This window comes from Pseudorca crassidens, chromosome 20 (assembly GCF_039906515.1).
Source record: "Pseudorca crassidens isolate mPseCra1 chromosome 20, mPseCra1.hap1, whole genome shotgun sequence".
Classification (NCBI taxonomy): domain Eukaryota; kingdom Metazoa; phylum Chordata; class Mammalia; order Artiodactyla; family Delphinidae; genus Pseudorca; species Pseudorca crassidens.
The window spans coordinates 58,421,448-58,434,196 of record NC_090315.1 but is presented as its reverse complement, the minus strand read 5'-3'; the positions used below and the strand labels follow the sequence as shown (position 1 = coordinate 58,434,196).

The 12,749-nt window shown below is 50.5% G+C and overlaps 1 protein-coding gene across 1 annotated transcript in view; it reads left to right on the top strand.

The window, feature by feature from the left end:
- COTL1 (coactosin like F-actin binding protein 1) overlaps positions 1-5,734 on the top strand; it is a 44,280-nt gene extending 38,546 nt beyond the window's left edge. Inside the window, exon 4 of the mRNA XM_067719790.1 lies at positions 4,497-5,734. Coding sequence (XP_067575891.1) covers positions 4,497-4,607 — 111 coding nt within the window. The 3' untranslated portion in view covers positions 4,608-5,734. The remainder of the gene's footprint in view (positions 1-4,496) is intronic.
- The last annotated feature ends 7,015 nt before the right edge of the window (positions 5,735-12,749 follow it).

Here is a 12,749-nt window from a genome sequence, read left to right as displayed (position 1 = left end):
CAACCACTGCGCCACCAGGGAAGCCCCCAGCTTGATAAATTTTTGAATTTAAAAATTTTGAATTTTTGTACGTACCCATGAAACTACTACCCAGATCAAGTCGGAACATTTCACACTCTCCCTGTGCCGTCCCCAAAGGCTCCCCCTCCCCCACTCAGATCGGCTCCAATATTTTATGGTTAATGATTCTCCTTGACTGAGCACATTGTTCTCTCAGGTTCTTTCCTGTTCTATCTAGACCTGGGCTGCCACCAGCCACGTGTGGCTGCAGAGCACGTGAAGTCTGGCTTGTCATACTGCTGTGTGCCATGCCTATGGGCAAAGTACACACTGGCTTTCCAAGATTTAATCTGGAGCACAAACTGTAGACGTTTCACTGATGGTTTCATATATTGATTACCTGTTACGATGGCAATATTTTGGGTATAGAGTTAGATCAAATACTATTACAATGAATGTTACCTGTTACTTTTTTTCAGTATGGCTACTAGAAAATTTAAAATTCCCTACGTATTAGCATTGCTCTGGGCCCTGCCGGTCTCCTTTCTGGAGAAAGGACTTGCCTCCCCGCTCATCTTGCAGCCCTCGTGTGGCCTGCCTCTGCCCCAGGAGGTGTTACCTGGAGGATGCCAGGGACAGTGGCTGAGAGCAGAGGTGTGAGCGTGGCAGGGAGGTGGCCCAGCTTTGTGCAGTTGTGTTCTTTGTGGTTTTCAGCGCAGGCAAGTCCATGCAGGTCCCAGGTGTTGCTCCCACATCAAAGTCTGGCTGTGCACAGAGCTGTTTTCGCTCTGTTTCTGCCTCTTTTGGAAAACTCACACTTAAGCCCACTCCACAGAGGTGGTGGCATCTCCCTTGCCACATCGAAGGCCTGCTCTGTGAGAACCCTGGCAGGAACAGAGGTGGAGGAGTGTACAGTCATTTTGAGTTGGGTTGAGGCTGACTCAGACCTTTGCGGGACTTTCTGCAGAGTCCACACCCTGAGGGGAAGCATCGGCTCCCCTTTGAAGCCTCTGACCCCCCAGCATCCTGTGGTGGAGGAGGCCCACCAGGCCTGCTGGGACCACATCCACGTGGCTGGCCCCCTCCTGCCTGCCCTCTGGAGGGCAGGGGCTGGTTCCTATAGTGGGGATGGGTGACGTTGCTCTTCTCTGTACTTTTGTTTGAAAGAATCATTTTTTGGCAAATCTTTTGGTTTTAAACGTCTCAGATTCTCAGGTATATAGGGTTTGGGGCTGCTTTTCTTTGCACTTTGAGACATAGCTATTTTTTAAGGTAATTTTGTTCATTTACGTTTATTGTTATGTTTCACTGGGTTCTGCTATCCTGGTTTGCTCCTGCTGGCTGTGATTCGACTTCCCATATACCTGTGGGTTGAAGGCGAATTGTGCTCTATGTGCACTTTCATTGTGGATTTCTGAGATCTTATCAAACTTCTTTTAATCTAGGTTGTCTAATGGCTAACAGACACAAGCGTGAGTGTTCTTGTTTCTCTAGATTGCCATATATAGCTACCACAGGGCAGAGGAACTTTGGACTTCCTTCTATAGGCGTCTCGAGCTGTGGGCTTCCTCCTTCTGGTCTGCTCTTCGCCCCTCCCCCTGCCGCTGGGGCTCAGCTTGAGAAACACATTACTTCTGGGTTCCCCTTTCTGGCTCTGCCATTCTGCTGTGTTCAGTGGTGTGCTGATGACTTATACAGACGCTTAGCAGCACAGCATGGCAGGCTGGGGGTAGAAAGGGTTGAAAGGATGTTTGGTCATCTGGGCTAGTTACACAATCTCTCCAAGCCCGGCCTGCGGATCTTATCTTCAAAAAAAAAAGCTAATATAGTGAGGGAGGATTAAGTGAGCAAATGTGTGAGCCCGCACCTGGTACATAATAGGTACCTGATAAATATTAACCTCCCATTTCCTCCTTCCTGTTAGTATTCTTGGTGGTTTGGCATGGCGAACGTTTCGTCTTAATATTGTAAAACTTGATCTTGGGAGTGCTCCTGGTTTAGTCATTCTCCTTTTTTTCCTTTCTCTTGTTTTTTAAAAAATTGAGGTGAAAAAAAAATTGAGGTGAAATTCACATAACATAAAATTCACCACCATCTAAAAATACACAACTCAGTGGCGTTTAGTACCTCACAAATGTTGTGCAGACACCACCTCTATCTAACTCCAAAATATTTTCATCACTCCTAAAGGGGATGGTGACACTTTTAAGAAGTCCAGCTTTAGAGTCGGCTGTACCTACTAGCTGTGTGACTTTGGGCAGGTGTCATAATCTCCGGCCTTTGTTTTCTCATCTTCACAATGGAAATAATATTGATCGTTTTATAGGATTTTTAAAAAAACAGCTTTATTGAGGTATAACTTACATACCACAAAATTAACTCATCCTAAGTCTACAAATCAATGATTTTTTTAAAGTGAATTTACAGAGTTGTGCAGCTATCACCGCAATCCACTTTCAGCACATTTCCATTATTTTCTGTTGCAATCTCTAGCTCCTAGAAACCATGAATCTACTTTCTGTCTCTCTGGATTTGCCTTTTCTGGACATTTCATATAAGTGGAATCATACAATATGTGGTCTTTCATGTCCGGTTTCTCTCACTGAGCATAATGGTTTTGAAGTTCATCCCTGTTGTAACCTGTGTCACTACCTCATTCCTTTTTATGACTGAATAATATTCCATTGTATGGATAGACCATGTTTTGTTTACCCATTCATGTCTCGATGGGCATTTGGGTTGCTTCTACTTTTTGGTTGTTATGAATAATGTTGCCATGAATGTTTGTGTTTGCAAGTGTTTGTGTGGACATATGCTTTCATTTCTCTTGGGTACCTATCTAGGAATACCGTACTAAAGGTTTTAAGAATTAAGTTTGCTAATGTGTGGCAGTGTCCGGTACCCATAGGTGCTTTGTAAATAGTGGTAATTGTTTACATTATTTCCTTGTGGACTCTTTTTTTTTTTTTTTTTTTTTTGCGGTACTCGGGCCTCTCACTGTTGTGGCCTCTCCCGTTGCGGAGCACAGGCTCCGGACGCGCAGGCTCAGCGGCCATGGCTCACGGGCCCAGCCGCTCCGCGGCATGTGGGACCCTCCCAAACCGGGGCACGAACCCGTGTCCCCTGCATCGGCAGGCGGACTCTCAACCACTGCGCCACCAGGGAAGCCCTGGACTCTTTTTTAATGGGGATAATTTCTGACCTTCAGACTTATTCATATTTTGGTAAATTTCTCTGTATTTTTTTTTTTTTTTTTTTTTTTTTTTTTTTGCTGTACGCGGGCCTCTCCCTGTTGTGGGCTCTCCCGTTGCAGAGCACAGGCTCCGGACGCGCAGGCTCAGCGGCCATGGCTCACGGGCCCAGCCGCTCCGCGGCATGTGGGATCTTCCCGGACCGGGGCACGAACCCGTGTCCCCTGCATCGGCAGGCGGACTCTCAACCACTGCGCCACCAGGGGAGCCCTCTCTGTATTTTTACCTGTCACCATCCTGAAATTTTCCTTGTTTATGGAAGTCTTATGTATTAAAATAACTCTAGATTCTTCATGCTTCAGGGTTACCTGCTAAGCCAGATCACCTGTGTCACTCATTCATGCCACGGGCATTTATAAGAGCCCCACGTGTGCCAGGCCCGTGGGGTTTTATGGTTGAAATGTGTGCCCTAAGAGGGTACAGTGACTGCCTCCATTTGCTCTCATTGTAGCCCCGTCACACGGCATGGTTTTTCTTGAATGTATGGAGACAGACTCCCTGCCTTCCAGTAGCTGAGTGTGGCCGAAGAGCCCAGTACATCCTTTAGTGCCTTCAGTGTCTGTGCTGATCACTCAGGCCTGGGACCAGAGGCCCTGCATCACTGTGACAGGGGAGCTTGAAGCTACCTTGTACCAGCCTGTGACATCCAGTCATGTATCTCTTCCCAGCCCCACGTACTGGTCCCCTGTTGATAGCTTGTAATCAGATATCACGTGAATATATACACCCTGGAAACGCGTAAAAGCTACAAATCACCCCGCCACCACCCCTCTTTTGAGAGAGCCTGGCATTAAACATTTACCAGCTGACCTGCCTACCTTTCCAATCTCCTCTTCTGTTGAGAAGATGGGTTTTCACAGATGAGGAAACTGAGGCACAGAGAGTTGAAAGAACTTGCCCAAGGCCACACAGCCGGAGAACGACAGAGCCAGAATCCGAACCCAGACCTGACCTTGGCCCATCCCCTTGGTCTTGGAGCTGCACAGTATCTCGACTTTACCCATTTCCTGATCTCTGGTCACGTTATTTTTGGGTTTGTTTTTTCTTCCCCTGCCAAACCATTCTGCCACCAGATTTTCATTTTGATCACTTCTTAGCGTTTTAGGTGCCAAGACTTCCTGGTGTGTTACCTGAGCCATGCTCAGATCCCGTCCCCTCTTTTTTTTATATATTTTTATTTTTATTTATTTTTTTCCCGTCCCCTCCTTTTTAACGGGAACTCTGTGTTCTATTTTGTTCCGGCAGAATTTCGCCAAAGAGTTTGTGATCAGCGACCGGAGGGAGCTGGAGGACGATTTCATCAGGAACGAGCTCAAGAAGGCGGGCGGAGCCAACTACGACGCCCAGACGGAGTAGCCCCCGCGCCCCGCCCCTTGCCAAAGTCATCTGCCTGCTCCCCGGGCGAGGGGCCCACGGCCTCAGCCACCAGCCCGCCAGGGAGAGGAGACGCCATGAGAGGCAGCGCCCAGCACCCCGTCCGAAACCCAGCTCCCCTCCCCGCTTCCCTTGTGCACCTGCCGCGTCCTAGCCTACGAAGCTCATGGAACATCTTTCTTTTCTCTTTTTTTCTTTCTTTCCCCCCTTTCTTGTTCTAAAGAAAAATCATGTTGATGCCGAGGGCACACACATCATCAGATCGGAGGTGCCTCCCCTGGTGACCCTCTCCTGGTATTTCACTGACGGCACAAGTAGCCTGCCTGGCCTCACCCACCAACCTCGTGTTGCTTGTGGCGCCCGGGCCATGGCTGCTCTCCTGGTTTTCCTCGGCGCCTGCCTGCTTCCCGCTGAGGAGGCAGCTGTGCCCTCGACGGCGGCCTCCACAAGCACACACGTGTCCCGCTGGCCAGGCTCACACGCCCCGAGAGTCGCTCCAGAGTCCCCATCCCCCCATCCCAAGTTGCCTAAGCTCCAGGCTCCATCAGAGATGTGCAGGGCTGACTCAGACCGAAAGAGAAGAGAGAAATTTTGCCTTAAAAGTTGCCTGGCTTTGCCACCGGTCTGAAGTGGCCCCTTTCCCACCCTCTTGATCAAAAATCTCACGATGGTGTGGAGTGGGGACAAAGGTCTAAGTCCAGATTCAACAGGAGGAGCCCTTCAGGGTTCACTTCCCAGGCTCCCCAAGTGGTGAGGGCATTAGGGAGAGAGGCCCGGGGTGCGGGATGGGAATTGAGGTCCAGTCGGTCCTCTGCTCGACGGCAAGGACAGCGGGGGACAGAGCATGTACAGCAGGAGCCCCGGCCTCTCGGGACCAGAAAGTAGGTGGTTTTAATCCTTGGTAGCACCACGCCAGCAAAAGGGTTTTCTTTTTTTCAGAGAAAGATGAGATTGGCTTGGTTCTTCGTGAGCACGTTTGGTAGCATTCTTTTTCTCTTTTCCTTGTTCATTTCGTTGGGGGAAGTCTGTGCTGTGTTGGGGTCGTGAAGAGCATCTGCACTCAAAACGGTTTACAGAAATAAATGGGTTTTTTGTTTTTCAAAAAACAAGGCTGTCTGATTGGTCTTATAAAGCTTCTCACTTTACTGGAAAAACAAAGGCGGTTGTCGTATTCAGATGGAATCGGCATTCACGGAGCTATTAGGGGCTGGCGTATTCTCATTCCGTAGCTTGTTTAAGCTTTAGCAATAACCGTCAGAAATAGGTGCTGTTTGGGACTTCCCTGGCAGTCCCGTGGTTAAGACTCCGAGCTCCCAATGCAGGGGGCAAGGTTCGATCGCTGGTCGGGGAACTAAGATCCCACAAGCCTCACAGTGTGGCAAAAAAAAAAAGAAAGAAAGAAAGATAGAAATAGGTGCTGTTGGCATCCCCATTTTATGGAAACTGAGGCTCAGAGAGTCTCAGTGATTCACCTGAGGCCATCCAGCTGGAAGGTGGCAGAGCTGGGATTCGAACCTGGGTTTCCCAGTGGCCCTGGTGCTGTAGCTCGTGAGGGGAGTGGAGAGGCCCTGGATTGGAGATAGAGAGGAGATGGCGGGATTGTGATGTGTCTTGTGTGGTCAGAAGCCTCCTCTCTGTGTGTTCAGGAAAAGCTGGGAGAAAGCGTCCTCCTCAGCTGGGCTGTGACTTCCTTTATGAGGCTGTCCTAGAGCTTCAGCACGGGATTTCCAGCATGCTAGCCCCAGTGGGAGTGCAGAATGAGGCCAGAGGAGTTTCAGATGCACAACCGGCTTTGGAGGAGCTGACAGTGGGGAGGGGAGGGTGCGGGGAGAGGGCAGAAACCGAAATCAGAGCAGGAAGGAATCCTGCGAGATGTGGGCAAGATTGGAGGTCGCCCAAGCCCCATCCCCAGCCATGCCCCTCTGCTCACGGCTGTGTGGCTTTGGGCAAGTTGGCTAACCTCCCTGGGCCTCAGTTCTCTCATCCGCGAAATCCTTAAGGAACAGCGAGGATTTTGAGGGTATCCAGCAGGGCTCAGTCCTCATCCCATCCGGCCTGCCGCTAGGTCTTGATAGCTCGGGGTGCCCCAGTTTTTCCCTAAACCTAGAGCAGAGAGAGTCAAAGTAGGTCTCTGGCTTCCTGGCCTACGGGCTTTTAGCTCTGGTCAGAGAACTTGGGATAATTACACATGTAGATAAACCCCTTTGGGAAGAAAAGCCAGGTTCTGTGAGAGTAAATCACAAAGGGACTGGGCCTGGTTGGGGGCCAGGGAGGGCTTCCCTGAGGAGGTGACACCTGAGGACCAAAGGAGAGGAGGGAAGCAGGCAAAAGCTCCGTGGGGGTGTTTGCCCAGGGGAAGAGCAAAGAGGGTGGAGCTGGGTTTGTGTGTCAAGGAGCTTGGTTTTAATTGAAAGCTGAAGTTCAGGCCTTCAGCTGGGATTTCAGAGGGTGCCTGATGGGATCTCGAGGTCTTCAGGGGCAGAGAGACTTTGCCTTTAGCTCATTATCCCCTGTAAGTAGCATCCAGCAGGTGTCTGGTCACGTTGCCTGGAGCTGCCTCCGCCTGCTCCCGACACTGCCCAGGGCCTGGACGCCCTGGATTGACCTCCATCAGGGCCTGGCAGGGGTTGGGGTGGAGCTCTGGGTACTCAAGCCTCCTTGCTCACAGATGCTCTGAATTACCTGATGCACTGGGCATTCAGCAGCCGTTCCAGGTTATCCCAAACTGAAGGGTGTAAAACAACCACCATGTTTTGCCCTTGATTTTGTGGGACCAGAATTTAGGAAGGGCTCAGCTGGGCGATTCTTACTAGCAGGGTCTCTCCTTTGGCTGCGGTCAGATTGACTGGGCCGGATGCCCAGGCTGAACGTGGCCGGCCGCTGATGCTGGGCTGTGAATCAGAGCGCTCAGCTTGTCCTGCCACCGTGCTATCAGCCTGTGGCCTTTTTTTTTTTTTAATGCATTTGATTGACGTATAGTAGATTTACAATGTTGTGTTAATTTCTACTGTACAGCAAAGTGATTCGGTCATACGTATACATACATTCTTTTTCATATTCTTTTCCATTATGGTTTATCACAGGATATTGAATATAGTTCCCTGTGCTCTACAATAGGACCTTGTTGTGTGTCCATTCTCTATATAATAGTTTGCATCTGCTAAACTCCCACTCCATCCCTACCCCCGCACTCCCTCCCCCTCCCCCTTGATAACCACCGGTCTGTTCTGTGTGCGACTGTTTCTGTTTCATAGATAAGTTCATTTGTGTCATATATTAGATTCCACATATAAGTGATATCATATGGTATTTGTCTTTCTTTGTCTGACTTACTTCACTTAGTATGATAATCTCTAGATCCATCCACGGTGCTGCAAATGGCATTATTTCATGCTTTTTATGGCTGAGGAGTATTCCATTGTACATATGGACCACATCTTCTTTAAGGGCTGTGGGCTTACACGGTGGCCGGCCTCCCCCAGAATGAGCATCCCAGAAGACCAGGACGAGACTGCATGGCCTTTTCTGACCAACTCTCCAGAGTTACATGGCAGCATTTCCCCTGGACTCTCCTGGGGGAAGCAGTCATGAGCCCCTCCACATTCAAGGGGAGGGGACACTGACCCCGCCTCTCAGTAGGAGGAGTGCCAAGACCTGTGACCTTTTTAAAGCACCACGCCTGGGGACTTTCCTGGTGGTCCAGTGGTTAAGATTCTGCGCTTCCACTGCAGGGGGCCTGGGATGGATCCCTAGTCAGGGAACTAAGATCCCGCATGCCCTGCGGCCAAAAATAATAACAATAAAAAAATATATATATATAAAATCAAGTACCACACCTGTGACCAGGCACTGTTTGGGGCATGGGGTGCCTCAGGCTCAGGGGACTTGCCCAGGGGTCCGTGTGGGGCAGAGGAGATCTACATGGAAACCAGCCAATTACTGCAGGGGCGGGGCTGCGGTGGAGGGGGCTGATTGATCCCCCGGGGGAGGCCCCGCCTCCCCATGGACGCTTAGTCTCCGGGGGGCCATCTGAGGCTGGGAAGGGGGGCTCAGCCCCAGCTGCTGTCCTGGTGATGGTGGGTTGTCCTCATCTCCCTGCTGCTTCCTGTTCCCCGCATCTTAGTGACTCACAGAAGAGAGGTGAAAACGAGAACCTTAAAAGGTCGGCTGTGAGGAGGTGACTCGTTAAGAAACCGGAGGCAGCTCTGCACTCAGGTTGAGTCAGGTCGGAGGTGGCCGGCCAGGTGGGCTGCACCTCAGTTTCCTTCTCCTAATGGCTTTTCTTGCCGGTCAGAAAAGCTCTTCCTGAAATTAGCAGAGAGTTTTGCTCCCCACCTGCAGCTCCATCCCGGCCCTAGGCTAACCGCCCCCCACCCCCAGGAGCACCTCACTGCCCTGTGATCAAGTTTAAACTTCCCAATGGGATGGCGGCGGGCAGGGGCCCTGTTTGTCTCTCTGCTCAGAACTCTGTCCACTTCCTCCTTGGACCCCCGATCCGGCATCCTTCCTTCCTTCACTTTCCTGAATGCTACGTTCCCTCCCTCTAGAGAGAGAGTGGTTTCTGCTCTGACCTGCTTCTTCAAGAAGGTTCCCCACGCCCTGTGTGGTCGGTTGGATGGTGGTCCCACAAAGATACACCTGTGCCCCGGAACCTGTGCCTGGACCTTATTTGGAACTAGGGTCGTTGTAGATGTAATTAGTTAAGGATCTTCAGGTGAGACCATCCTGGATTTAGGGCGGGCCTTGAATCCAATGACAGGTGTCCCTTATAAGAGAAAGCCGAGGGAAGCTTGAGACAGACACAGGGGAGGAGGGTGTTTGAAGACAGAGGCAGAGACTGGAGCAAGGCGGCCACAAGCCAAGGGCGCCCGGAGCCCCCAGGAGCCGGAAGAGGCAGGAGGGACCCCCTGACCCCGCAGAGCTTCTAACATCTGAAGGGAGCCTGGGTCTACCCACACCTTGATTTCAGACTTTCGGCCTCCAGAACGGTGAGAGGATAAATTTCTACTGTTTTAAGCCCTCAGTTGTGGTCCTTCGTTACAGGAGAGTCAGGAAACTTCCCTCTTTTATTTACTAACTGTGAACCTCTCAAGGGCAGGGACCATGTCTCCAGGGCCTTACGCGTAGTAGGTGCTCAGTAAACAGTCCATGAGTGGGGCTCCCCTGGAGCAGGTGTGGCCTGAACTGGGAGCACGTGGGGCTCTGCACCCCTCTCCGAGCTCCACACAGAACCCAAACCTGCCTAGATCGGGGTCAGACTTGGTCGGTGCTCAACCAGGCCGAGGCTCCAAGGGCTTCCCGGCTTCCTTCCCCCGGGAGCTGGCTCTGCCCGAGGGCCGGTACGTACCTCACGTACCTGTCTACCTGTGCACTTGTCTCATGTACCTGTCCGGCTTCTCCACCTCTGGGGGCTCAAAGCCATTATCCTGATTGCTTCTCCCTTATCATTGTCTCTGGAAGATCCTTAAGATACCTTTAGGGAGGTTGCTGCAGAGGCTGGAGTGTGCCCCAGGGCTGGGGTGACTGGGGTACCTTGGTTTCCTCTGGGTGGGGCAGGAGGGGGCAGATTGGCCCCGAGGCCACGAGCCACGCCGTTGAGTCTGGGGCTCTGGGGAGGACTCGGCCTGTGGAGCCTTGCAGGTCCCCTCGGGATCCACCCTGTTCTGTCTGCCTGTGCCTGGGATCTGGAGCGGGGAGCCCATCACCATCCCTGGTTTGGGGGAGCTGCCCTGTAGCTGGGGAATAAGAGAGAAAAGAAGCCCCTTTGAACTGAGGGCCAACAGACTGCCATGGGTTATTTCTGGTAAAGCCAAGAGAAGTAGCGCAGACATCAACATGCCCTGGCCACATCCCCAGCAGGGCTGTGTCTGATGGCACTAGCAAGGAGGACATGCAGAGCCATGGATGGTGTGCACGGGCAAGACAAACTAGTTCTTCTGATACGTCCCAAAGCATAAAGGTGGGTGTAAAAAAGTTGTAAAGGGCAACTTGCAAAACGATGAGGGTAGAGGATGGTAACACCAGAGCTAAATTTTCAGACAAAATAACATGACCTATTGGTTGTGCGTATATATGCGCATGAGCAAAAATACATCAAATGCCCTGAGGGGTGAGTCGTGGGGAGGGAGAGCAGGAGGCAAAGGGAGGGTCAGAGTGAGACTCCAGCTGTGTCTGCTTGGTTCATTTATTTGTAACAGAGCTGAAGGAAATCTATAAAATGGAAGCATCTGTGTCATGGGCAGGTGGGAATTTGTCAGATGATTTTCTGTTTTCCTGTCTGTTTGGGTTATGGAAGTTTCAAGAATTTTTAAAAACAGAAGAATTTGCATAGCGTACCCAGCAACGGCAGGGAGGAATGACAGAGGGCTCACCTAGACAGGTGACTTTGTTTGAACTAGAACGGATGGAGGAGGCCGGGGAAGCAAAGGAAACAGCGGTGAGTGTTCTCACAGAGGCCCCGCCCAGAACAGACAGCCTGGCTGCTGCCCAACAGCGTGAGTTTTTTTTTTTTTTAATTGAAGTATAGCTGGTTTACAATGTTGTGTTAATTTCTGCTGTACAGCAAAGTGACTCAGTTATACATATATATATTGATACATTCTTTTTCATCTTCTTTTCCATTATGGTTTCTCACAGGATATTGAATACAGTTCCCTGTGCTATACAGTGGGACCTTGTTGTTTATCCATTGTCTATATAATAGTTTGCATCTGCTAACGCCAAACTCCCAATCACCCCTCCCTGATCCTTCTCCCTCTTGGCGACCACAAGTCTGTTCTGAATGTCTGTGAGTCTGTTTCTGTTTCGTAGATAAGTTCATTGGTGTCATTTTAGATTCCACATATAAGTGATATCATATACTTGTCTTTCTGACTTAGTATGATAATCTCTAGGTCCATCCATGTTGCCACAAATGGCATTATTTTCTTTTTTAAGGCTGAGTAATATTCCACTGTATATATGTACCATATCTTTATTTATTTACCTGTGGATAGACATTTAACAAGACAGTTGTTTCCATGTCTTGGCTATCGTGAACAGTGCTGCTATGAACATAGGGGTGCATGACTCTTTTTGAATTATAGTTTTGTCTGGGTATATGCCCAGGAGTGGGATTGCTGGATCATATAGTAATTCGACTTTGGTTTTTGAGGAACCTCCCTACTGTTCTCCATAGTGGCTGCACCAAGTTAAATTCCCACCAACAGTGCGGGAGGGTTCCCTTCTCTCCACACCCTCTCCAGCATTTATTTGTAGACTTTTTGATGATGGCCATTCTGACCGGTGTGAGGTGGTACCTCGTTGTAGTGCTCATTTGCATTTCTCTGATAATTAGTGATGTTGAGCATCTTTTCATGTGCCCCAACAGCACATGTTTTGAGTTAAAGATTCAAACTTCAACAGAAGTGCGGCTGGTTGCTGTTAAGAACAAATTGTTAGTCTGAAAGATCACGAGGAAGAAAGTCCCCAGATGCTCCCAGCGCCCTCCTCCAGGCTGCCTCCCTCAAGACCCGGGGCACAACTGCCCAGGCCCCCACGTCCTGTATCCCTGCACCCCGTCTCGTCAGCCTCGGCAGAAGCCTTCCACCGGGTGTTTGCTGCTTCTGGTTCTGCCTCCAGGGTCACACCTGGAGGGCAGGGGTATGGCTTATGCATCTGTCCAGTTCCTGGCACAGTGCCTGGCATACAGTAGGAACCCACTTAATACTCAGTACATGGATACCACCTAAATGAGCTGGCACTACAAAGAGGTGCCCGTGCTTCTCAAAGCATGTCCCCAGGCACCCACAGCAAAATCACCTGGCATATTCGCTAAGATGCAGATTCCTGGGCCCCAACCCAGACCCAGTGAGTCACTGTCTTTGGGGACCATCCCAGAATCTGCATTTTTAGCAAGTTTACCGAGTGATTCTTAGCTACCCTGAGAAGAAGGTCTTTTCAGGGGGTAGAGCCTAGTAACTCATTTTCCCCCTGGTTCTTGGTGTTCGTGGTCCAGGCACTGCATTAGCGTCACCTGGGAACGGGTGAAAGGCGGACTCTTCGAGCCCAGTCCCTGGCCTATTGAATCACAGACTCTGGGGGCGGGCTGGGGGGTTGTGCATTTAAAGACGCCCTCAGGCCGAT